The 21,920-nt window shown below is 49.0% G+C and overlaps 1 protein-coding gene across 2 annotated transcripts; it reads left to right on the top strand.

Annotated features, from left to right (window-relative positions):
* Positions 1-576: 576 nt before the first annotated feature.
* On the top strand, positions 577-21,431 carry LOC118230583 (epidermal growth factor receptor substrate 15-like 1). Of its 2 annotated transcripts, XM_035423708.1 has the most exons (23): positions 577-664; positions 4,177-4,218; positions 4,921-5,010; positions 5,403-5,450; positions 5,600-5,695; positions 5,830-5,895; positions 7,282-7,407; positions 7,753-7,812; positions 8,047-8,295; positions 9,504-9,661; positions 10,244-10,400; positions 11,414-11,458; positions 12,395-12,480; positions 13,028-13,100; positions 13,449-13,610; positions 13,890-14,087; positions 14,518-14,649; positions 16,118-16,223; positions 16,662-16,789; positions 17,261-17,306; positions 17,691-17,773; positions 17,891-17,981; positions 18,721-21,431. In XM_035423708.1, the coding sequence occupies exons 1-23, from the start codon at positions 587-589 to the stop codon at positions 18,729-18,731; spliced, it is 2,331 nt and encodes a 776-aa protein (XP_035279599.1). In that variant the 5' UTR covers positions 577-586; the 3' UTR covers positions 18,732-21,431. The 2 variants fall into 2 exon arrangements, with proteins under 2 accessions (XP_035279599.1, XP_035279600.1); XM_035423709.1 differs by lacking the exon at positions 11,414-11,458.
* Positions 21,432-21,920: the final 489 nt, after the last annotated feature.

Raw genomic sequence — 21,920 nt, 5'->3', positions numbered from 1 at the left:
CACGGGCACGGGACCCTCATACGGTGAAGGGGGCGAGAGTCATTTCATACATTACGCCTATTGGCTGACAGCTGCACCAGCCCCAATGACAGTCTGAGAAAGTTGCGGGTCAACCACCGAGGAACACACCTGCCATTCGATAAGCCATCCACACGATGGCGCCACAACAGAAATATAACAATGAACGGCCAGAGCAATACCGGTCTGCTTTAGCCACAGTTAATTCGCCTTATTTCAGTCACTTTTGTATAATGTAAATGTATAATGTAAAGAAAATTGTCTGGGTCTGTCCACATGATAATAACAATTAATTTGAGTTCCACATCTATGGCATGAAAATGTGGGAAAAACTAATACGAATCGCTGAGTGAAAATACCTGCTCTTAAAACTTAATTCCGCACACTGGTATTTTTAATGAAGTGTTTACGCGTGGTCTTCCTATTTAGCACAAAATGTGAGGTACATACATTTTTTTCTATAATAATAATAACAATAAATAATAATGCTCATAGTGTTCGCATGAAGTTTGCTATTTAGCTCAGGAATCTTGTCGCTCTGCTTCCTGTGGGATTCAGTCCAATTTGGATGCGCGTCTCAGTACGAAGCCTGGTGCGCGCTCCTGTAGCGGCAGGAAACATGGCGGCGCTCATGTCTCTCTCTCAGGTACAGTAGCTTGTTTGGTCAGTGTTTTATTGTGAAACTGATGTGCAGTAAGCACAGTTGTCGTTTCTGGCGATGGGAACAGGTCTGGTGTCCATTCGTTTTAGAGAAGTGCGGGATCCGGACGCCGAAATCCCGGGAAATCACAGCGTTCTACTGAAAGGTTGTACGGGGCAAGGCCCATTCGCCGGTATAGGCAGTCTAGTGTGTTACCTTTTCAGCTTTGGGGTGCAATGACCAGATAGTAATTAAAAAGTTGGGGTGCGAAATCTTAATTATACTCAGTACAGACATTGACTGACGGTAACAGAAATGTGATGGTAACTTTACGCAGCAGGTCGGAAAAGCGGGAATTAAAAAACTTGTATGGAAATACGACAACAGCGAAACACGGGGAATCTGGCACACTGGTTCTCTAGCTTTATGAAGATCTATGTGGATGTTTCGAAGTGCGTAGTCCTCTATCCAGGCACGCTGAAATTACTTTTTGGTTCTCGTTGGTTTGGCTCCTTGCTGTCCGTCTGACGCTTGGAGTCGTTCTGGTAATTTGAGTTTTTATGCCTAGCGACATTGGAACAAGTGTGGAAGCAGTGTAGTCCGCGCGTCAGAATGTGTGTTACGAATTACAGTAACTTAAGAGGTATCGCTAAAATTGGAGACCACCAAAACGTTAGATCTGGTGAATTTAAGTGTCAAAAATCTTAGTTTCTCATATTTAGTTCCTGCCCGGTGCAGCGTTCAGCACTTTTAGCAGGTGCATACCTTATTCGCGAAGTAACCTGGGCAGGTACCTGCGTGGCAACATACTAAACTAACTACTGTATTCAGATCGGAGTACGCGATCAGCGTTTCCGGGTAGCTCATGTTTATAGTTGCCGACCCCAACTCACACCGAAGACGGGGCCGAGGTAGTCTTTTTTAACAATCTGTGTTACATGTAGATGGTTTGAAATTGAACGGCCATGTTTTTCAGCGTTTGTTCATAGTCAGGATCCACGTTCTGAAGTGCAGGCTGATAATATGTTTAGTTTGGCATTTTACCTCTGTGAGTGTCATTTTACAGACCGGTAAAACAAGATTCTCATCTGACAGCACCCATTTAAGACGTGGCAATACCTGGGCTGTTTATCAGCTATCGGACAGCTTGGAGGCCGGGTGGTTGATCTTGTTTTCATTGTACCTGTGAAAAGCAGTGCACGTGTGACTTTAAGAGAGGCTTGTTATTGTTCAGACGTAGCAGTGTCCTGGTAGCGTCTTTAGTGTTTATTTTGAAAGCCGGATTCCAGTGTAGGGAAGGTCTCTGAAGAATTCTCTTGGCATAGATGCTAAAGGGTGTATCAAGTGTAGTTAAGAATTTTTCGTTTATCAGAAGGAGAGTAAAAATTCAGTGCAGAACTCGGGTGGAGCAATTGAGGTCTTTCTCAGACTAGCGAAACCTTCCATTTGAGCTCAGCTCGCGAACCAGAGGGGTATTCCACGAAGCTGGCTAACTGAGTAACCCTGGCTTATGCACTGAGTAAAACCCGGAACAGCTCTTTTTACTTTAGTCCATGTTCCAGATTTGAAGAGGTTCCGGGTTTTACTCAGTGCATAAGCCAGGCTTACTCAGTTAGCCAGCTTCGTGGAATATACCCCCCAGTTCTCTGTTGAGCAGTCGGGAGATTTAAATCGAAAGATTTAACTTGTTTAGGCACTCGCAACAGTGTTAACCTGCCCTCCCTCACATTTGAAATAAATCGTCGGGTTTATCTGTTGAAGCTTCAGGGCGGCTTCTGAAACTCGTTTGCTGACTGAAGAATTCTGACTGGCTGATGACCGATGGTTTTCTCGTGTCAGGTCCCACACTGTGTTTCTCATTTGCTTAATTTTCATTAAAGGGCAGGCTGTGGTACACAGGAACGGGACACCGTAGCGCCTGGATTTAGGATCGAGAATTAATTAGAATTAAATAGAATAAAAACACACACTCACTCAGACACAAACACACACACACTCGCACTCGCACACACATGGTTTCTTTAGTTGTCCTGTTTATTTTGCTGTCCTGTCTGAAACAGGAAGGGGGACTGTTTTTGCTGACTCAGTGTTAGGTAGGATTGTGAAGTTGGTGTTTAGACCCTGTGGTATCACTCTTGGTGTTTCTGCCAGCTCGCCTCATGATTGGTGGAGCTCCTCTCCAGTTAGTGTTTGAAAGGTGGTCACCAGAGTTTATTCAGTCGTGATGGCACCAGTGTTTCATCCTTATTTTATTATCAGGAAGTGGGACTGGGCCACACAGGAAGGGTGTGATTTAGATTGCACCATGGCTCCCCTGATTCTGTTTAGCCATTCATTCATGCTGTCTTTTTTTTCTTTTGAGTTTGTTTTGGCATAGTGCTGTTGGTGTATGTGTGTAAAGATAGGTCATCTTACAGGTAGCCTGTGGTGCAGTTTGTATTTAATGCCGATGTTCTCCATTGCAGCATGTTGCTCTGAGTAAGAGTGTCTGCGGAGTGATTCCAATGTAATGTAATCAAGGCCAAGCAGTTGGTCTGTAGCCGTGTCCCTCTAGTGGTGAAACATGGTTACTGCTCAATGTGGATTTTTAGACTCTCACCAGTAAGACAGAAACTGCTTAGGGTTGGATGGTCGGCTGAATAGGGGTGTGATTATTAGGCTGTGTACTTTGGTATGAAGGGAACGGAAATGAGTGCAATGGGTCTGCAGGACATTTACCTGCATTTCACCAGTTCCCACAGTCTGCAGAATGTGCGTACGAACGGGTCACAGTTTGCGAAAATGTGTGTGCGTTTTTACGTCAAGTTTGATTTTATAAATCCGAAATCCACTGGGGACGTGGCATACGCACCCTTTTCAAATGAGGCTCCTGGTCTGTGTGTCCATGTGGATTAGAAGGATGGGTGAGCTCATGTAAGAACAGACTTTTTTGATGTTTAATGCAAGGATCGGTGAGCTCGTATGAATGTGAGAATGTTAAAGCAGATTGATTTGGATATCATGTCGACAGTGTCTGTGGTGATTTGTAAAGCTCTGATGTTGGACAGTGTCTGTGGTGATTTGTAAAGCTCTGTTGTTGGACAGTGTCTGTGGTGATTTGTAAAGCTCTGATGTTGGACAGTGTCTGTGGTGATTTGTAAAGCTCTGATGTTGGACAGTGTCTGTGGTGATTTGTAAAGCTCTGTTGTTGGACAGTGTCTGTGGTGATTTGTAAAGCTCTGTTGTTGGACATTGTCTGTGGTGATTTGTAAAGCTCTGTTGTTGGACAGTGTCTGTGGTGATTTGTAAAGCTCTGATGTTGGACAGTGTCTGTGGTGATTTGTAAAGCTCTGTTGTTGGACAGTGTCTGTGGTGATTTGTTAAGCTCTGATGTTGGACAGTGTCTGTGGTGATTTGTAAAGCTCTGATGTTGGACAGTGTCTGTGGTGATTTGTAAAGCTCTGATGTTGGATGGGACGGTTGGATAATGTTATTATCTGCTCACTTAATGATCTGAAGTGCTGGTTTCCTCCCTGCAGCTCTCCAGTGGAAGCCTGGTGTATGAGACCTACTACAGACAGGTAAGGGGCAGCTTTACCCCTTTGTGCTGTTTAAACTCACCTGCTCATACAGGTGATCTGTGTGTGTTAGTGTGCAGTAGCAGTGAGGACTGTGCTTCCTGCTCTGACATGGGCATGAACACCCTGTCCCTGTACCCGCTCCCCTGCTCTGACACGGGCATGAACACCCTGTCCCTGTACCCGCTCCCCTGCTCTGACACAGGCATGAACTCACTCAAGGGAAGAGAAATAGCATTACACAATGTATCAAATACATACATTTGCCACATATAGCCTATCCTTAAGTTTCTATTGTTATGTCATGACATTGATAATTATCATTGTTGCCGTCTCACTAGCTAGCTAACAAACGACCCATCTCTCTGACTATGTAGCAAGCAAACAATCTCTCTCTCTGACTATCTAGCAAGCAAATTATCCATCTCTCTAACTATCTAGTGAGCTAGCTAGGAAATGATCTATCTCTCTCGCTACCTAGTGAGCTAGCTAGCAAACGATCTATCTCTCTTGCTATCTAGTGAGCTAGCCAGCAAACAATCCATCTCTCTCACTATCTAGTGAGCTAGCGAGCAAACAATCCATCTCTCTCACTAGCTAGCTGGATTTACAGATCACAGAACAGTGATGATGTCATAATACTCTGGTGCTAAGCTACCCAGCCTGGTGCAGAGTGATGATGTCACAGTGCTCCCGCTTCAACAGGTGGACCGTGGAAACACGGGCAGAGTCGGCCCCACTGAAGCTGCTCTCTTCCTGAAGAAGTCAGAACTCTCAGACTCTACCCTGGGAAAGGTGAGTGACATGGGCAGGGGTGGGGTGTGGGTGGGGCAAGGTTGGGGAGAGGGGGTGGGGCGGGCATGGGGCAAGGGGTGGCGAGGGGGTGGGGAGATGGGGTGGGTCAGGCGTAGGGTGGGGAGAGGGGGTGAGGTGGGGGTGGGGGTGGGGTAAGGGCGGGGAGAGGGGGTGGGGCGAGGGCTGGGACGGGGGTGAGGCAAGGGTGGGGCGAAGATGGGAACAGGGGTGGGGGGTTGGGTGAGGGCTGGGACGGGTGGGGGGGGTAGCATGATGGGACAGGGGTGAGGTGAGGGTGGGGTGAGGGCGGCGACAGGGGTGGGGGGGTGTGGGGATGGGCTGAGGGCAGGGACTCTCTCTTTTTAAGTGTTTCTGCCTCCTTGTGTACTCAGATTTGGGAGTTGGCTGATCCAGATGGAAAAGGCTACTTGGACAAACAGGTAGGTGGCACTGGCCTTCACCTTACCTCCTCTTCCTCAGTGTGTGACTGAGCTGATCTCAGATCAGCTGTGCTGTGTTAGTGCCTGTGTTTTTCCTGTGAGTGCTCTTCTCAGGCTGATCTCAGATCAGTGGCTCCTGTTCCCTGCAGGGTTTCTTTGTGGCGCTGCGGCTGGTGGCCTGCGCCCAGAATGGTAAAGATGTCAGCATCGCCAGCCTCAGCCTCCCTGTCACGCCCCCCAAATTTGTGAGTGCACCCCCACACCCCCCCAGCCCCAGCCCTGCTGTGTGTCTGTTCTCACTGCTCGTATCAGGAAGTATGAGTTTGGTTGCTAGGTGATGTGATCTGATATTTTTATGGGCTGTTTTTTTTTTTAACAGAGGGATACAAGCAGCCCTTCGCTGAGCACAACCTCATTCACCGGTGACTCCCATTGGGCCGTCAGGGTAAGCGCTGAGTTCTGCATCTCACACCGATGAGTTCTGCAACACGCACAGATGAGTTCTTCCTGGACTTAATTAATACTGGATTGGCTGTTTATGTATTATAATTTATCTGTTTTCATGTAAGCCATTTCCATAACAAACCGGTGCCTGCCCGCTGCAGATGGGTTCCCTCTCTGAGTCCGGTTCTGCTCAAGGTTTCTTCCTGCTATCAGTTAGGGAGTTTTTCCTTGCCACTGTTGCCCTAGGCTTACTTTTTGGGGGCTGGTTCTCTGTAAAGCTGCTTTGTGACAAAGCTCCTTTGTTAAAAGCGCTATACAACTAAAAATTGATTGATTGATTGATTCTGCAACACATACCAATGAGTTCTGCAACACACAGTGTCTTGTACATGTACACTTGTGTGTGCGTGTCTGTATATATGAGTGTGTGTGTGTGTGTATGTGCGTGTGTGAGTGTTTGTGCACGTGCATGTACACGGATGAGTTTGTGTGTGTGTGTGTGTCTTTTACTGCTACCACAGAGTGAATGCGTAAGTGAATACGATGATAAGAAAAAAGTTTGGCTACGCTGACCTAAAAAACAGTATTCCAAAAGCAAAATTAGACATGTTATACATCGTTAGAAAGCTTATACTCTCACCTACTGAATAAATGAATTGTCAATCATGCCAGACTGTGCTAAAAAGGGTGACAACACCGTAAACAACACGTGTGGCATTACGCACAGCTATTTCGGAAGGTACCCAGGCATCACAAATGCAAAAAAGTATAAAAATATTTTCTGTTCATTATGAAACTGTGGCGGGACAAATTAAACCATGGCGGGCCGCCACAGTCTAGGTCATTAATGGGAAACACTGGTCTCTGTCTCAGATGGAGGAGAGGGAGAATGTGTGTGTGTGTTTGTGCGTGTGTCTGTGCGTGCATGTGTGTGTGTGTGTGTGCGCGCGCGCGCGCGTGTGTGTATGTGTTCAGAGAGCCCATGTCTCTGTGTCTGTCTCAGATGGAGGAGAGTGTGTGTGCGTGCGTGCGTGTGTGTGTATGTGTGTGTGTATGTATGTGTGTTCAGAGAGTCCATGTCTCTGTGTCTCTGTCTCAGATGGAGGAGAGTGTGTGTGTGTGTGTGTGTGTGTGTGTGTGTGTGCATGTGTGTGTGTGTGTTCAGAGAGTCCATGTCTCTGTGTCTCTGTCTCAGATGGAGGAGAGTGTGTGTGTGTGTGTGTGTGTGTGTGTGTGTGTGCATGTGTGTGTGTGTGTTCAGAGAGCCCATGCCTCTGTGTCTCTGTCTCAGATGGAGGAGAGTGTGTGTGTGTGTGTGTGTGTGTGTGTGTGTGTGCATGTGTGTGTGTGTGTTCAGAGAGTCCATGTCTCTGTGTCTCTGTCTCAGATGGAGGAGAGGGGGAAGTTTGAGGGTATTTTTGAAAGCCTGGCTCCAGTGAATGGGCTGCTCTCTGGAGACAAGGTGAAGCCTGTGCTGATGAACTCTAAACTGCCCCTGGATGTGCTGGGGAGGGTGAGTACTTGCGCGCATGAGTAAGTGTGTGCTAGCGTGTGTCAGCATGAGCTGGTCTGTGTTAGCGTGTGCTGGTGTATGTTAGCAAGAGCTGGCATGTGTGTTGGCGTGTGCAGGCATGTGTGATAGCGTGAGCTGGCGTGTGTGTTAGCGTGTGCTGGTGTATGTTAGCATGAGCTGGCATGTGTGGTGATGTGTGCTAGTGTATGTGTTAGCATGTGCTGGCGTTTGTGTTAGCGTGTGCTGGCATATGTGTTAGCGTGTGCCGGCGTGTGTGTTAGCGTGTGCTGGCGTGTGTGTAGGAGCATGCAGGTATGTGGTCCTCACCTGTTTTTGTTCCCTCAGATTTGGGATCTCAGTGACATTGATAAAGATGGACACTTGGACAAAGATGAGTTTGCAGTGGTAAGTTTGGTTAATTCTGCTCGAATTCTGGGAAATGGTCACAAAACGCTCCAGGTTAGAGCTGCATTTGAGGTACAGGCTAGTTAGCTATAATGAGTAACTTGCAACATTTAATTTAGTCATCTACAAACATACCTTCCTGCCTAATTAATACTGTTTAACCATAAAATTCTCTCCTCTGCTCTCACTCTTCCTTTCATTCTTCTCTCTCTTCAACCTCTCCCCTGCCCCCAGGCAATGCACTTGGTATACCGTGCTATGGAGAAGGAACCAGTCCCCTTCTCCCTGCCCCCCTCCCTCATCCCTCCATCCAAGAGGAAGAAAGGGGGCACCCTGCCTGGCTCTGTGCCCGTCCTGCCCCTCCTGGCTGCCAGCCCCTCCTTTCTGAAAGAGAGCCTGCAATCCACCTCCTCTCATGGCAGCATCAGCTCGCTCAACAGCACAGGGAGCCTGTCCCCCAAACCGAGCCTCAAATCCACCCAGGTACCCCCCAAACCGAGCCTCAAATCCACCCAGGTACCCCCAAACCGAGCCTCAAATCCACCCAGGTACCCCCAAACCGAGCCTCAAATCCACCCAGGTACCCCCAAACCGAGCCCCAAATCCACCCAGGTACCCCCAAACTGAGCTCCAAATCCACCCAGGTACCCCCAAACTGAGCCTCAAATCCACCCAGGTACCCCCAAACCGAGCCTCAAATCCACCCAGGTACCCCCAAACCGAGCCTCAAATCCACCCAGGTACCCCCAAACCGAGCCTCAAATCCACCCAGGGCCCCCCAAACCAAGCCCCAAATCCACCCAGGGCCCCCCAAACCGAGCCCCAAATCCACACAGGTACCCCCAAACCGAGCCTCAAATCCACCTATGTACCCCCAAACCTGAACCTCAAATCCACCCAGGTACCCCAAAACCAAGCCTCAAATCCACCCAGGTATCCCCCCAAACCAAGCCCTGAATCTACCCAGGTACCCCCCAAACCAAGCCTCAAATCTGCCCTGGTAACCCCAACCTGTTTGTTTGGAAGTTTTTGTAGAGGAGTGTTGGAGAGTGTTAGTTGAGTCTGGGTATGAATTGGGCTGTTGGTTTGGATTGGGTCTGTGGGTTTGTGTACTGTAGAGCTGTAGAGTTGTAGGGCTGTAGAGCTGTAGAGCTGTAGAGCGGTTGAGCTGTAGGGCTGTAGTGCTGTAGGGCTGTAGGACAGTAGAGCGGTTGAGCTGTAGTGCTGTAGAGTGGTTGAGCTGTAGGGCTGTAGAGCTGTTGTGCTGTTGAGCTGTAGAGCTGTAGGGCTGTAGAGCGGTTGAGCTGTAGGGCTGTAGGGCTGTAGAGCGGTTGAGCTGTAGGGCTGTAGGGCTGTAGAGCGGTTGAGCTGTAGGGCTGTAGGGCTGTAGAGCGGTTGAGCTGTAGGGCTGTAGGGCTGTAGAGCGGTTGAGCTGTAGGGCTGTAAGGCTGTAGGGCTGTAGGGCTGTAGTGCTGTAGGGCTGTAGGGCTGTAGAGCGGTTGAGCTGTAGGGTTGTAGAGCTGAAGGGCTGTAGGGCTGTAGGTTTGGATCGACTGCATATTTCTTGAGGCCTGAGTTTGCGGTCTAAGCTGAAGAGCTGTATCTGAGGGCTGGGAGGAGCACTGCCGGTCTGTGTGTGCGTGTGCGTGTGTGTGCATGTGTAATGTGTAATGTGTGTGTCTGTGTTGCAGCCTACAGTAAGCTGGGTGGTTCCGCTGGCAGATAGGGGGCGCTATGATGAGCTCTTCCTGAAGCTGGACTCTGACCTGGATGGGCTGGTGGGGGGCACTGAGGTCAAGGAGGTCTTCATGCAGTCAGGGCTCCCCCAGACCATGCTGGCGCATGTATGGTGAGAGACCGCCACATAAACCCATACCCCAATACACCTGTAACCCCGTACCCCAATACACCTGTAACCCTGTACCCTAATACACCTGTAACCCCGTACCCCAATACACCTGTGACCTCGTACCCCAATACACCTGTGACCTCGTACCCCAATACACCTGCAACCCTGTACCCTAATACACCTGTAACCCCTTACCCCAATACACCTGTAACCCTGTACCCCAATACACCTGTAACCTCGTACCCTAATACACCTGTAGCCCTGTACCCCAATACACCTGTGACCTCGTACCCCAATACACCTGGAACCCTGTACCCTAATACACCTGTAACCCCGTACCCCAATATACCTGTAACCCTGTACCCCAATACACCTGTAACCTCGTACCCCAATACACCTGTAACCTCGTACCCCAATACACCTGTAGCCCTGTACCCCCATACCACTATACCTCTGCACCTTCAGGCTGAGGTTGTGGGCGGGACTGGTGTGGTGGGTGGGGCTGAGGTTGTGGGCGGGGCTGGTGTTGTGGGTGGGGCTGAGGTTGTGGGCGGGGCTGAGGTCATGGGTTTTTATCTCCAGGACTCTGGCGGACACCAGGCAGAAGGGGAAGCTGACGAGGGAGCAGTTCTCTCTGGCCATGCACCTCATTCAGCAGAAGGTGAAACACGGCCTGGACCCCCCCCAGGCCCTCGCTGCCGACATGCTGCCCCCGTCTGAGCGGGGCGCCCCCGTGCCTGTAAGTACCCCCCCAATTACGAACAGCCTGTCAGTCAGTCCTGTTCATTGAGCAGAGCCAGTGATGGAAGCCTTCATTACTGGCTTACTGAGCAAAGGCAGCTTCAGTGGCCTTTTAAAACCAATTAGAAAGACTGGACACAGCAGATTCACAGAGCCACAGATAGCCGATTCATGAGTGAGTCACAACTGATTCATGAGCGAGTCACAGCTGATTCATGAGTGTGTCACAGATAGCTTATTCATGAGCGAGTCACAGATAGCAGATTCATGAGCGAGTCACAGCTGATTCATGAGCGGGTCACAGAGCATATTCATGAGTGAGTCACAGTTGATTCATAAGTGAGTCAGATGGCTGATTCATAAGTGAGTCAGATGGCTGATTCATGAGCGAGTCACAGATAGCTGATTCATGAGCGAGTCACAGATAGCTGATTCATGAGTGAGTCACAGCTGATTCATGAGCAAGTCACAGATAGCAGATTCATGAGTGAGTCACAGCTGATTCATGAGTGAGTCACAGCTGATTCATGAGCGAGTCACAGATAGCATTTCATGATGCTTCATTCTTTAAAAAACGTCATTTTGTTTTTTAATTTAATTTAAAAACTGAAATAATTTTTATTTTACATTATATTTATTTTAAATTATATCTTACAGCTCACTCTGCATTCTGAGCTGCTGTTTTCTTTGCTGCTTTCCTGTCTCCTTTTTCATTCTCCTCCATCCCTCCCTTTCTCTCTCCTTTTTCATTCTCCTACACCCCTCCCTTTTTTCTCCTTTTTCTATCCCTCCCTTTTTCCCTCTCTTCTCCCCCCGTGTCTCTCCTCCTCTCTGTTTCTCTCCTCTTCTCCTCCTCCCCCGTTTCTCTCCTCCTCTCTGTTCCTTTCCTCCTCCTCCCCCTGTTTCTCTCCTCCTCCTCCTCCTCCCCCTGTTTCTCTCCTCCTCCTCCTCCCCGTTTCTCCTCGTCCTCCTCCCGTTTCTCTCCTCCTCTCTGTTTCCCTCCATCTCTAGTTGCTCTATGGGTACATGAGTCCAGTACGGTCTGAAATGCGCAGAGTGAGTAACTGGCCGCTGTTCCTGTGCATGCTGGGTAATGCTGTTCCTGTGCATGCTGGGTAATGCTGCACCTGCACACAGGTGTTCATTAGAGAGGGTGTGTCAGACACAGGTGTTCATTAGAGAGGGCGTGTCAGGCACAGGTGTTCGTTAGAGAGGGCGTGTCTCGTTTGAGAGGGCGTGTCAGGCACAGGTGTTCATTAGAGAGGGCGTGTCAGGCACAGGTGTTCGTTAGAGAGGGCGTGTCAGGCACAGGTGTTCCTTAGAGAGGGCGTGTCAGGCACAGGTGTTCATTAGAGAGGGCGTGCCTCGTTAGAGAGGGCATGGCAGGCACAGGTGCTGTTGCCTGATTGGATCCATGCGCTGCACTCAGGTTTTCAGCTATATGGCGGACTGTTGATGAACTTCCTCTTATTCCACCTGTACTGTCCCCTAATATATATTTCTGAAAACACTTGAGGCAGCTGCGGCATCTGGTAAATGGTAAATGGACTGCATTTATATAGCGCTTTTATCCAAAGCGCTTTACAATTGATGCCTTCTTATTCGCCAGAGCAGTTAGGGGTTAGGTGTCTTGCTCAAGGACACTTCGACACGCCCAGGGCGGGGTTTGAACCGGCAACCCTCCGACTGCCAGACAATCGGTCTTACCTCCTGAGCTATGTCGCCCCTATGTCGCATCTTGATTAATATTTTATCTGCAGTTTGAAATTTTGATCCAAGTTTCGTGAGCCAGAGCGAGCTGCGCTGGATGCCTTCATTTCCACGGAGACAGAGTTTAATTTTGGGTTTTGTTTAATTTTGTATCTCCTTGTGGGTGTGTGTTTGGAGCTTCCCCTCTCCCCCTCTCCTGTGTCCTGATCTGGGCTTGCAGTGTGTTGAAGTTGCCAGTAGAGGGAGATATATCTCAACTCACCCCATGTCTTTCCCACTCAGGACAGCTCCAGCTCTGTGGGGTCAGTGGAGTTCACTGGAGTAAAAGAGCTGGATGACATCAGCCAGGAGATCGCTCAGCTGCAGAGGTCCTTCCACTTATTCTGTTCATTTGCCTTTATTCATTATTAGTAACTGTGGAATTACTTCTTCTTCTGGAAAAGCTATGTGCATTATTATTATTAGTCGTATTATTCATTCATTTAAATGAAATTAATATATATATATATATATATATTTACATGGTTGTTCTCTTCTTATTGTGACATGTTGAGAGCAGAAGTTTGTCTGTCATCCAGTCTAATTACGTCCGATGTTTCAGTAAATAATGTCAGTAATCTGCAAAGCCTCATGAACTGATGGCTCTGCATTGTAATGGGCCATGGTGCTCATTAGTGGTGTAATCAAGAGCAGAGGCTGGGGAGAATTGGCCATTTGGGCTGTAGTGCTGGGAAGCAATGGCTATTTGGGCTCTGGATCTCACTACCCAGTGCTAGAAAACAGCAGCCATTTGGGCTCTGGATCTCACTACCCAGTGCTAGAAAACAGCAGCCATTTGGGCTCTGGATCTCATGCTGCGTTCAAGACGACTTGGAGAAACAGTAGCTCACTCCAGTATCCCGTTTCTGCTCTCAGAGAGAAGTACACCCTGGAACAGGAAATTCGGGAGAAGGAGGAAGCCATCAGGCTGAAGACTAACGACGTTCAGGTGAGTCTGAGCTGTGAGCACACACTGTGGCCATGTAGTATGTTTACATGCAAATTAAATGGAGTACATTTATTTTCTTATTCATCAGCATCAGTATCAGCTGACACGACCAGTCAAATACGGTTACTGATGCATCCCTAATATGTATATTCTCCATGTTCTATCTCATTAATATGTATGTATTCTGTGCGTGGTGTATATATCTCATTAATATGTATGTATTCTGTGCGTGGTGTATATATCTCATTAATATGTATGTATTCTGTGCGTGGTGTACGCCATGCGTGTGTGGTGGATATGTCTGAATGATATGCGCATATTAATGTGCCTCCGGGGCTGATGGGATAGGAGAAGCAGTCGGATCTGGACCAGGAGAGCAGCGGCCTGCAGGACCTGGAGACGCAGAAGCAGGATGCCCAGGTGCGCCTGGAGGAGATGGACCAGCAGAAGTCCAAACTGGGGACCATGCTGGAGGACGTGCAGCTCAAATGCCAGGAGGAGGCCCAGAAGGTAGGAGCACTGTCACCTGTACCCCAAAACACACAGAGAGCAACCCTGTACCCCGAAACACACAGAGAGCAACCCTGTACCCTGAAACACAGAGAGGGGAACCCTGTACCCCAAAACACACAGGGAGCAACCCTGTACCCCAAAACACACAGAAAGCAGCCCTGTACCCCACAACACACTGAGAGAGTAGAAGATGCCTGTTCCCAAAAATGCACTAAGGGGAGGTAATTTGTGTGATTGGCTTATTGTTCCTGGCTCCTCCCCATGTGGCCGGCCCAGATCTCATCGGTCCAGGTGCAGATTCAGGCCCAGGAGTCGGACGTGCAGAGCCAGGAGGACGAGCTGAACCGGGCCAAAGCGGACCTGACCCGTCTGCAGCAGGAGGAGGCTCAGCTGGAGCAGAGCATCAAGGCCGGGCAGAGCCAGCTGGACACCATCACGCGGTCCCTGCGTGTGACGCAGGACGAGATCAACCAGGCACGACTCTTTCATAACAAACCTAGCAACGTTACTGTGGGTGTGGTTTGTGATTGCCATGGCAACGTTACTGTGGCAGTGGTTTGTGATTGCCATGGCAACGTTACTGTGGCAACGTTACTGTGGCTGTGGCTTGTGATTGCCGTGGTAACGTTACTGTGGCTGTGGTTTGTGGTTGCTGTGGTAACGTTACTGTGGGTGTGGTTTGTGATTGCTGTGGCAACGTTACTGTGGCTGTGGTTTGTGATTGCCATGGTAACGTTACTGTGGCTGTGGTTTGTGATTGCTGTTGCAACGTTACTGTGGCTGTGGTTTGTGATTGCCATGGCAACGTTACTGTGGCTGTGGTTTGTGATTGCTGTTGCAACGTTGCTGTGGTTTGTGGTTGCCATGGTAACGTTACTGTGGGTGTGGTTTGTGATTGCCGTAGGCCCGCAGTAGACTGGCTCAGATCAGAGACAGCCAGGAGGAAGTGACCCGGACCATCGAGCAGTGCAACGCAGCGCTCAACGGCGGGAGCTTGACCAACCTGGCGCACATGGGCGATGAGAGCGGCAGTCTGGTGAGGCCTTCCCAGCATGCTTATCCATTGAAACCTTTTTTCAACTCCCGCCCCAAATGTTTTACACCATAACTCTCACCCTGAATGTTTTACACTGTTACTCTTGCCCTGAATGTGTTACACCGTTACTCTTACCCTGAATGTTTTACACCATAACTCTCACCCTGAATGTGTTACACCGTTACTCTCGCCCTGAATGTGTTACACCGTTACTCTCGCCCTGAATGTGTTACACCGTTACTCTTGCCCTGAATGTGTTACACCGTTACTCTCGTCCTGAATGTGTTACACCGTTACTCTCGCCCTGAATGTGTTACACCGTTACTCTCGCCCTGAATGTGTTACACCGTTACTCTCGCCCTGAATGTGTTACACCGTTACTCTCACTCCCAAATGTGTTACACCGTTACTCTCGTCCTGAATGTGTTACACCGTTACTCTCGTCCTGAATGTGTTACACCGTTACTCTCGCCCTGAATGTGTTACACCGTTACTCTCGCCCTGAATGTGTTACACCGTTACTCTCGCCCTGAATGTGTTACACCGTTACTCTCACTCCCAAATGTGTTACACCGTTACTCTCGCCCTGAATGTTTTACACCGTTACTCTCGCCCTGAATGTGTTACACCGTTACTCTCGCCCTGAATGTGTTACACCGTTACTCTCACTCCCAAATGTGTTACACCGTTACTCTCACTCCCGAATGTGTTACACCGTTACTCTCGTCCTGAATGTGTTACACCGTTACTCTCGCCCTGAATGTGTTACACCGTTACTCTCGTCCTGAATGTGTTACACCGTTACTCTCGTCCTGAATGTGTTACACCGTTACTCTCGCCCTGAATGTGTTACACCGTTACTCTCGTCCTGAATGTTTTACACCGTTACTCTCGCCCTGAATGTGTTACACCGTTACTCTCGCCCTGAATGTGTTACACCGTTACTCTCACTCCCAAATGTGTTACACCGTTACTCTCACTCCCGAATGTGTTACACCGTTACTCTCGTCCTGAATGTGTTACACCGTTACTCTCGCCCTGAATGTGTTACACCGTTACTCTCGCCCTGAATGTGTTACACCGTTACTCTCACTCCCAAATGTGTTACACCGTTACTCTCACTCCCGAATGTGTTACACCGTTACTCTCGTCCTGAATGTGTTACACCGTTACTCTCGCCCTGAATGTGTTACACCGTTACTCTCGCCCTGAATGTGTTACACCGTTACTCTCGTCCTGAATGTTTTACACCGTTACTCTCGCCCTGAATGTGTTACACCGTTACTCTCGCCCTGAATGTGTTACACCGTTACTCTCGTCCTGAATGTTTTACACCGTTACTCTCGCCCTGAATGTTTTACACCGTTACTCTCGCCCTGAATGTGTTACACCGTTACTCTCGCCCTGAATGTGTGGCACCAATCGACTCAGACAGATGGACAGAACCCTTTTGTCTCCTTCTCCCCAGGAGGACTCATTTCAGACCAAATCATCCGCATTTGGTGGCCACTCCCAGGACCTGCCCGCGGACCCCTTCCGCTCCGATGACCCCTTCCAATCCGACCCCTTTAAAGGTGCCGGCCCCGCCCCTGCCCCCCCCCCCCCCCCCCCCCCCCCCCTCGCATAACCTTGTCTCCCCCCTCAGGCTGTCAGTGAAATTGCAGTGTTTCTGTGAAGCTGTGCGACTCATGTGTTAAAGTGTTTATTTCCAAGGCAGTGCCTTTGTTTACCCAGAGTGCATCACTTTCACATTCTCTTTTTCGGGGCTTACGCCATTGGTCCCCCAAGGGCTGTGTGTGTTCCCCTCTGCTTTAAGCAGAGTGGCTGACAGACCAATTATGCCAAGATGAAAGTGACGGGGTATCGGTGGGGACAAGTAATGTACGCACACACACACACACTCCCACTCAGGCACGCACACACACACACACTCAGGCACACACACATACACTCACACTCAGGCACGCACACACACACACACACTCAGGCACACTCTGGCTGTCTGCTTGCAGACCCGTTTGGTGCTGACCCTTTCCAAGAGAGCGACCCTTTCAAGACCACCTCGCCTGAGGACTTCTTCACGAAGAGCAGCAAGGCCGACCCCTTTTCCACCTCTGAGCCCTTCAGTAAAAGCACCAAGGTAACCGGGATACTGCCCCTGACCCACTGGCACCACCCACATGGCTTCTGATGAGTTAGGATTAGGGTTTCTCAAATAAGTCCTTCTGTTTGATATCATTACACCTGACACACCTGTACACCACCACACCTGAACACCACTACACCTGTACACCACCACACCTGAACACCACTACACCTGTACACCGCCACACCTGTACACAGCTACACCGCCGCACCTGTACACTGCCACACCTGAACACCGCTACACCTGTGCACAGCCACACCTGAACACCACTACACCTGTACACCATCACACCTGAACACCGCTGCACCTGTACACTGCTACACCTGAACACTGCTACACCTGTACACCGCCACACCTGTACACAGCCACACCTGTGCACAGCTACACCTGAACACTGCCACACCTGTACACCACTGCACTCAGCAGGATGTATTTGTAACCCCTTCCTCTCTCCCTCTCTCTCAGGCTGCTCCCTTTTCCAGCTCATCCAGCCCTAAAACGAAAGGCTCAGGTACAGTAGACTCCACCCACCTTTAGACCACACATACCTGCTGTTACCCCGATGACAAGCTGCTTCGCCTGTGGAAGGAGCCTCTTGCAGCATGGAACAGATTTACTCTGTTTTTTTACATTTTAATTATATATTTACTCTATCTGAATGAATCCTCTCTTATTAAATACATATTTACTCTACTCTGTCAGAGTGAATCTTGTTACTAAAAATAGATGTTTGAGTTTTATAATCTGCATGTTTTTGTATTTAAAAAATTAACTCAGCTGTAGAATGTGTGTAGAAGATTCTCCTCCCCATTTAACCTCGTTCACTATAGCAGAGCCGCCAAAGACCCCCCCCCCACTCTCAAAATAACCCCCCTTTTATTTGTCTGCCCCACAGAGGCGTTTGGGACAGGCGACCCTTTCGGCAGCGGTTCCTATGGAAACCGGGGCGGGTTTGCAGACTTCAGCCAGATGTCACAGGTATGGTGTAAACCCCGCCCCCTCTGTGGTGCAAAATAATAACGATGATGAAAACATTTGCAGTTTTTCATCTTGTCGTCTCTTTCCTTCTCTCTCTCCCCCTGTCCTGGTCCTCAGCGTTTTTCAGATGACCGTTTTGGCCAAAAATACGACATGAAAACTCTAGCCCCAAAGAAAGTGCTGCCGTCCAGACCCACGCCCCCTAGTGGTGAGTAGCAACACAAGGACTCAGGAACATTACATGACATCACAGGCATTTAGCAGACGCTCTTACCCAGAGCGACTTACACAACTTTTACACTGCCTTCATTTATGCAGCTGGATATACACTGAAGCAATGCAGGTTAAGTACCTTTTATTTTTAAAATGTATTTATTTAACCTTTATTTACCCGGGGTAGGTTCACTGAGCATGGATGCTCTTTTGCAAGAACGCCCTGCTTCACACTCATACACATTCACACCTGGGAGCTGCCCAGTACAACCACAATCCTCTATTGTTGGCCACCTCGGTTTAACGTCTCATCCGAAAGGTGGCATCTCCTACAGCACAGTGTCCCCGTCACTGCACTGGGGCATTGGGGTTTATTTGTACCAGAGGAAAGATTGCCCCCTGCTGGCCCACCAACACCACTTCCAGCAGCAACTCAGTATTCCCTGGTGGTCTCCCATCAAAGTACTAACCAAGCCCACACTTGCTTAGCTTCAGCCAGTCGGCAGGAGCAGAGTGCGTGGTGGTACGGCTGCTGGTCAAGGGTACAACGGCAGTGTCCTACCTGGGAATTTAATCTGTGCCCGTCAGGCTACAAAACATTTGTTATAGTTTCTGTCGCTCTTCTGAATTGTTTTGAGAATGTGATGACCACGTGATCACAGTACCTTTCTGTCTCTCCCTCTCTTTCTCTCTCCCTCTCTCTTTCGCTCTCTCCCTCCCTCCCTTCCTCTCAGTGTGGAAGTGAGGTTCAGTAGTTGGAGTGGGCTTAGCAGGAGAGAGAGGGTGGGGCAGCAGCATCTTCAGAGGCTCCGCCCCCAAGAGCAGGAGGACCAGGATTGGCCATCGATCTCAGCAAGGCGGAGATGACCACCGCCCACTTTCATCAGGGTTCCACCCTCCTCTCCCAAGCCAGGCTCCGCTCAAGTCTACTTTCCTGCTAGCTGGTATATAGCAGCTGTCTCTGGGGGGGGCAGGCTGGGGGGGCTAAGGTGGGGGCCTCTGCTACTCTTATAGTCTGTGGAGAAGGGGAATGCTTCTGGTTTATCGTTCTGTGAAAAGCACTGTATGAAAACAACCAAAATTGTACCGTAGTTTATGAGCAAAGCTTTTTATTTCTTATTTATACTCAAATATACACTCCTTTTTGTGTGAGCCGGTGGATGTGAAAGTGTGGGGAAGGCTGGAATTTATGGGATTCTGTCTGGATTGAATGTTCATCAGCACTGCGGATTTCATCAGCTGAAGATTTCTTTTCCCACTGGACTCTGTTTTTTTGTTAAATTATTTTAATTTATCCTCTTCAAAATGGCCTCTTGGGTAGGTAGTCTTCAGAGGTGAAATTGCTTTATGGTGTGTTATTGGTCTCTAAGGTGAGTTTTTACTCATAAATGGACAGGCACAAGTTAGACACATTTTTGTATACTTTTAAATATTTGTATTATTATCAGACATTCTGGTTAAGACAAACCGTAGACTCAGCCAAATGCTTGTAAACTGGGGGCGTCCTGGGACGGGGGGGATTCCTCTATGGGGAGGGAGAAATTGTACCCAACTGTGATTTTTGGGGTTGGAGTGTTGGGGTTGGTACTGATCGTAGGGGTCAGTACTGGGGTTAGTTCTGATCATAGGGTCTGAAATATTTTGGTTAGTGTCGATATGAAGGAGGATTTTGGGGTTTTGTGCTAACCTTAGGGCTGCGGTTTCCGGATTAGCACAGATGTTAGGGTTGCCATTTTGGAGTGCATTTGTTACCATTTGTGTCAAAGTGCTATAGGAAAAATGTTTATATGGGTTAGGGTTAGGGTTAGAGGAACAGCAGTAGATGCCCTGTGTGGTTAGGGTTAGGGTTAGAGGAACAGCGGTAGATGCCCTGTGTGGTTAGGGTTAGGGTTAGAGGAACAGCAGTAGATGCCCTGTGTGGTTAGGGTTAGAGGAACAGTGGTAGATGCCCTGTGTGGTTAGGGTTAGAGGAACAGTGGTAGATGCCCTGTGTGATTAGGGTTAGGGTTAGAGGAACAGCGGTAGATGCCCTGTGTGGTTAGGGTTAGGGTTAGAGGAACAGCGGTAGATGCCCTGTGTGGTTAGGGTTAGGGTTAGAGGAACAGCAGTAGATGCCCTGTGTGGTTAGGGTTAGGGTTAGAGGAACAGCGGTAGATGCCCTGTGTGGTTAGGGTTAGGGTTAGAGGAACAGCAGTAGATGCCCTGTGTGGTTAGGGTTAGGGTTAGAGGAACAGCGGTAGATGCCCTGTGTGGTTAGTGTTAGGGTTAGAGGAACAGCGGTAGATGCCCTGTGTGGTTAGGGTTAGGGTTAGTGGAACAGCGGTAGATGCCCTGTGTGGTTAGTGTTAGGGTTAGAGGAACAGCGGTAGATGCCCTGTGTGGTTAGGGTTAGGGTTAGTGGAACAGCGGTAGATGCCCTGTGTGGTTAGGGTTAGGGTTAGAGGAACAGCGGTAGATGCCCTGTGTGGTTAGGGTTAGAGGAACAGCGGTAGATGCCCTGTGTGGTTAGGGTTAGAGGAACAGCGGTAGATGCCCTGTGTGGTTAGGGTTAGTGGAACAGCGGTAGATGCCCTGTGTGGTTAGGGTTAGGGTTAGTGGAACAGCGGTAGATGCCCTGTGTGGTGTTCCAGACTCTCCTGTGTGAAGCTCCGTTCCCCACGCTTACTACAAACCTTAAATTAAACGTTTTTAGGAGTGTGACTGACTGCAGACTGTATTCATACAGACACAGTCACAGCAAGCCTTAAAGCCCACAGCTGTACTGTCTTTGTGTTTTTATTACATATCAGATTTATTTGTGTGCCGTTGCCTTAAAACCTAACTAAAGGAGGGAAAAAATCACCCCCTCTACCTGCTGCGCGGAGAGGCTCTCTGAAGTCATTGTTGTTCTCCTATCCTATTGGTCAGTGGCTGTGGCGTCATAATCGCACACTGTGCTGATGCAGCCCTTAGCAGATTAGCTACTGAAGATGTAGAGAAGGCTCTGTCAGCTCTGTAATATCACGGGCTGCTGTGTGCTGTGGGGACCAATCAGGACTACTGCCTGCAAATTTTACCCTTTTACTCTGCTTTCCCCCTGCCTGCACCCCCAAACCTACCTCCTGTGGGTACAACCTTAAATTCAGCCACTCGCCTTCCCTGAGCCCAGTGTGTTAACTGCCACAGTGCTTTTCATACATGTGCTGGTGGGAAGTGTAGTTCACAGCTGAGTAAAGGACCTCCACAACCTCTGAACTACACCACCCATCATCCTCCACTTCAGATATCAGCCTGCTCAGTCTCCCTCACCATTCCTCCATTCATGCAGTTAAACAAACCTGGAAAGGAGGGACTGCGTTTCACTTTGGGCTGAACCCCATCTGTGCTCTTTCGCACCCCGGGCTGTCCCCTCTGGCTGCCCCCCCGGGCTGTTACCCTGGACGGCCCCCCCCCCCCCCCCCCCCTTCCCCGGCCCTCGGGATGTCCCGTGCGGAAGTGGCGCTCCGTGGAACCTTGGATGCTTCGGTTTTCCATGCAGGTTCCATCACGTGTTTTTGTTTTTGTTTGTTTGTCTTTATCTCAGTTGTGCAATAGTCTTCCTTTTGTTTGCGGTTGATGGGTTTTTGTTTCCTGCTATTTATTTTCCTCATTAGGTCACCTGCTCTGGACCTTTCTCCCTTTTTTCTGTCAAACAAAAGAGCCTCAGGTTTCCTCCTTACCTCAGAAATCTTAGTGTGGGATGTGGGTGTTTTCCTTTGATCGGTCAGACAGCACTTCTTGTGCTGAAAGGGGTCTTCCAGAAAAGCAGCAACACTGGCCTTTACAAACACGTAAGATGAAGATTATAATAATGATGTTGATAAAAGCCTTGTATTCTTTGCGATTAGAATCATCTGTACATTATTGTTTAATATAATAAAGAGATATGATAAATTGTTTATTCCTCTCCGGTGTC

This window comes from Anguilla anguilla, chromosome 6 (assembly GCF_013347855.1).
Source record: "Anguilla anguilla isolate fAngAng1 chromosome 6, fAngAng1.pri, whole genome shotgun sequence".
Classification (NCBI taxonomy): domain Eukaryota; kingdom Metazoa; phylum Chordata; class Actinopteri; order Anguilliformes; family Anguillidae; genus Anguilla; species Anguilla anguilla.
Note: the sequence above shows the minus strand (reverse complement) of the source record. Positions and strands in the feature narration are given on the sequence as shown.